General features: G+C 61.1%; 2 protein-coding genes across 2 annotated transcripts; both read right to left on the reverse strand.

Moving 5' to 3' along the window:
• Positions 1-2252: 2252 nt before the first annotated feature.
• On the reverse strand, positions 2253-2552 carry DQ04_14101000 (hypothetical protein; the record flags this gene model as incomplete). The annotated part of the gene is made up of 1 exon (XM_009317093.1): positions 2253-2552. One exon carries the CDS (start codon positions 2550-2552, stop codon positions 2253-2255), a length of 300 nt encoding a protein of 99 aa, XP_009315368.1.
• Positions 2553-2848: 296 nt separating this feature from the next.
• Positions 2849-3367, reverse strand: DQ04_14101010 (hypothetical protein; the record flags this gene model as incomplete). Its single annotated transcript, XM_009317094.1, has 1 exon — positions 2849-3367. One exon carries the CDS (start codon positions 3365-3367, stop codon positions 2849-2851), a length of 519 nt encoding a protein of 172 aa, XP_009315369.1.
• Positions 3368-3502: the final 135 nt, after the last annotated feature.

Raw genomic sequence — 3502 nt, forward strand, 5'->3', positions numbered from 1 at the left:
TGGCGCGCGCCCGCGTGAAGGCGAGCCAGAAGTGCGCCTCCGCCAGCTCCATGTCGGCTGCCGCCCCCGCCGCTGCAGAAGCAGAGGCAGCAGCGGTGCCGTGCTGTAGACTCGGCAGAATTGTGCGCTGCAGCACGCCAGACACATCTGCGATGGCGTCCAGCTCTGCATGCGGCTCCGCCAGCCAGAACGCCACACACGCCTCAAGGGCGTCGCGGAGAGCGGCGGCGAAGTCGTCGTGCGAGTCCGCGTGCATCGCCCGCCACATCACCGCCTCCGCGACGGCGTTGTGTGTGAGGAGCGAGGCGGGCTCCGTCCTCTGGTTCAACAGCCGCATCACCTCGTCGTGCACCGCTCCGACGGGGTCAGCCCTGCAGAACATCTGCACGAGCTTCGCCTCGTGGCACTCGACGTCCTGACGACTCATGCTCTCCAGCTCCCTGCGCCTGCAGGCGACGAGGAAGGCGGCGTACACAGACGCGCGCTGCCGCACGTCACGGAGGTGCAAATTCATCGCGATGACAGCTCGCATCGCGTCCTGCGTCGCATACTGCGGAATCTGGGAGAGGTTCTGCGCGTACTGCGCGAGGGCGGTGGCGAGAGTGTTGGAGTACACCTGAACAGAGTGCGAGTGCAATGTCTCGTTATACGCCGTGTCAATGCACAAAAGGAGATGCGAGACCAGTCGAGCCCCGTCACGGCGCCTCAAGTACGCGTCGCCCGTGATGCTCAACCAGTCAACACCTCCCGGCGAGAGGAACTGAAGGATGACGCGCATCTGCAGCTGCTCCTCCAGCGAGGCGGTAGGGAGGTATGTGCTCTGCAACCTGTCGGCAAGCCGCTGAATCACGCAGCGCGCCGTCTCGTCCTGCCACGACTCGTGCGGGCCGGTAAGGCGCTGCACCAGGCCGGCGTACGGCGCCTGGACGGGGGCGTGCGCGTTCATTAGCGTCTTGGTGAAGCACAGCACCAACGCGGCTCGCAGGTGGCACCACAGTGCGTCCTTCCAGTTCCCTGCGGCCACGAACGCCGGCTCCATGACCTCCAAGTTTCCGCAAAGCACCGCCGCGATGACGGCGTCTAATCCCCCAATTGCTGTTCGACCCTCGCCCGATGTGGACAGCGCTACGGAGTCCTCGTAGAGCTGCGACAAGTTATCGAGGCGGTGCTCGTTGCCTGCCCACGCCTGGTCCATCTCCCCGTTGCCGTACTCGCCGAACAGCGGCACCAGCGACGTCAGGTGAAACCACGGCTCGGCAACTGTCTGCATTTGAGCAGCGCTCAACAGACAGCTGTACGTGCAATCCCTCGCTGTAACTGCCAAATCAATGGCCTTGTGAAGCTCACCTCCGCGCAGATGCGATAGGATGATCTGACGCAGCAGCACAGACTCTTCGGGGGAGCGAGAAGCCGACAACTTGAGTGGAGTATTCCCCTCTCGGTAAGTTTGCTCCAGCCATCGCACCACAATGTTCATGCGACGCAGGAGTGGATAGCGCTGCAGCAGGTCCTGCGCGTGCGCCTGGTGTGAGATGTACCAACGACGATGTGGCTGCACCTCCGCAATGCCGATGGCGCCGGGGCTGTACTTGCCGCTCTGCTCAGCATCCAGCAGGAGCTCTAGGAGCAGGCTCCACAGGTTAGCCTCCTCTGCGCGTCGGTCACGCCTTGACCATCGCATGAACTGCTCCGCCAGGAAAACCGAACGCACCACCGGCTGCAGGTAGACCTCCGCAAAGGCACGAGCTGGGTGGACGGAGGGACCGGCATCATCGCCGTTGTCGTTGTCGTCGTTGTCGTCGTTGTCGTGGGGGCGTATAACCAACGCGCCCTGTTTACGGATAGTGCTCTCGTTCTGGCGTTGAGGCAGCTGCAACTTGCCGTACTCCTCCTCGTACGCGTTGGCCATTAACCCTCGCCCTGTGTTCTTCTTTGTTTGTACTCTCCCCTCTTCGTATGCCGTTGTCGTCGTGCCCCCTACACGTTGGCGTGCCGCCTCCCCTCGGTGCCGCGCTACTTCCTCTGTGCTCCCTTCTCTCCATTCACAGCGGGAGCACGACAGAGCAACAACAGCAACAATGGATCAAATCGAAAATTAAAAACAAGAACAGCGGAGAGAGAAATAGCGCACAGTAAGTGAAGGGCACAATAGTAATAATAATAATAATAACAGCAATGCACAAAATGGCGCGCAGTACTACAGGCGTGAATGACGAGGGGAATAATAGTGGCACTGCGCCGCACATCGGTGGCTAACGCGCATCGCCCAACGGTGCGTCGAGTAGCAGTCGCTCGTAGTCCTTCGCCGGCGGCACCGTGCCGCTCATCGGCGCCCCGTGCCAGACGTCTTCGATGGGCCGGAGACGCTCCCACGCGAGGCCCAATGCCGCCCGCCGCTTCAGCGCATCCTCGTCGCTCACGTTGCCATCAAGCGCATCGCTCACGACGACTTTGGAGAGCGGCGGGAAGGTGCCCACCGGGGGCTCACGCTGCGGCAGGTAGCGGGGGCGATACCAGCCGAACTGTGGCGCATCAACGGGGGCATCTGTCATGACTGCGGCCTCTGCGTTATTACCTCCTTAGGTTCCTTCCTCAACCTTGTTTCTGAAACTCTGAAGAACCGCAAATGGCGCGGAGAAAAAATGATGTGTTGAGGAAAGAGTGTCTATTTATTTCCATCGGCACTGGTGCTTCCGCTGCCAGTGGCAAGGCAGCTAGGTTGGCAGGGCGCAGAACTGAATAAAGGGTATCAAGAGCAAAAAAAAAACCGACTCACGCAAACTGAGCATGCGTTTTTTTTTTCCTTTCGCTTCTCTCGCATTGGAATGCGCTTACATCCTCCTGTGCGTTAGACAAGGCCACTGAGGTTCAGCAGAAGCTTCTCCACGACGTCCGCGATTTGATCCGTGTAGCTGAGCTCTTTTTCCCCCTCACTGCTGGTCACGCTCTCGCGTCGACGCATCTCCCTCGCCTTCTCCGCCGCGATTCCATCCTCGCGCGTGTACCTCCCGGTGTGCTGCAGCAGCATGTGCATCAGCTCTGGGTCGGTGGCCACCCGGCAGGTGTCCGCCGCCGTCAGATTGAGTAGCACGCCGAAGCAGTTGTACACGATGCGGGGGTCCTCGTGGCCGAGAAACACCACACACACCTCGTCGCAGCGGCACGACTCCATCCAGTCACGCCCCGCGTTGGTGAGGCTCATGTTGCCCAGCACACGCGTCGCCTCCACTGTCGCCTCCGTGTCGCCGTCGAAGAGGACGCCGGCGAGGATGAGCCCCATCGTTGCGTATATCTCGACAAGCGCGTCCGCGCCACCCTCCGTCTTCTCCAGCGCGGCAAAGAAGAAGGAGAGGTTGCTAAGGCACATGAGAGTGTAGATGAACGTCAGGTGCCATTTTGCCACGTCGAGATCCTTCAGGAACGCTACCAGCAGCGGCGTGATGTCACGCACAAAGGCGGGCGAGCACTCGGCGCTGATAGCTGCCACGCCGACGAGCCACGT

The sequence above is a fragment of the Trypanosoma grayi genome (assembly GCF_000691245.1).
Source record: "Trypanosoma grayi strain ANR4 Tgr_1410_V1, whole genome shotgun sequence".
Lineage (NCBI taxonomy): Eukaryota > Euglenozoa > Kinetoplastea > Trypanosomatida > Trypanosomatidae > Trypanosoma > Trypanosoma grayi.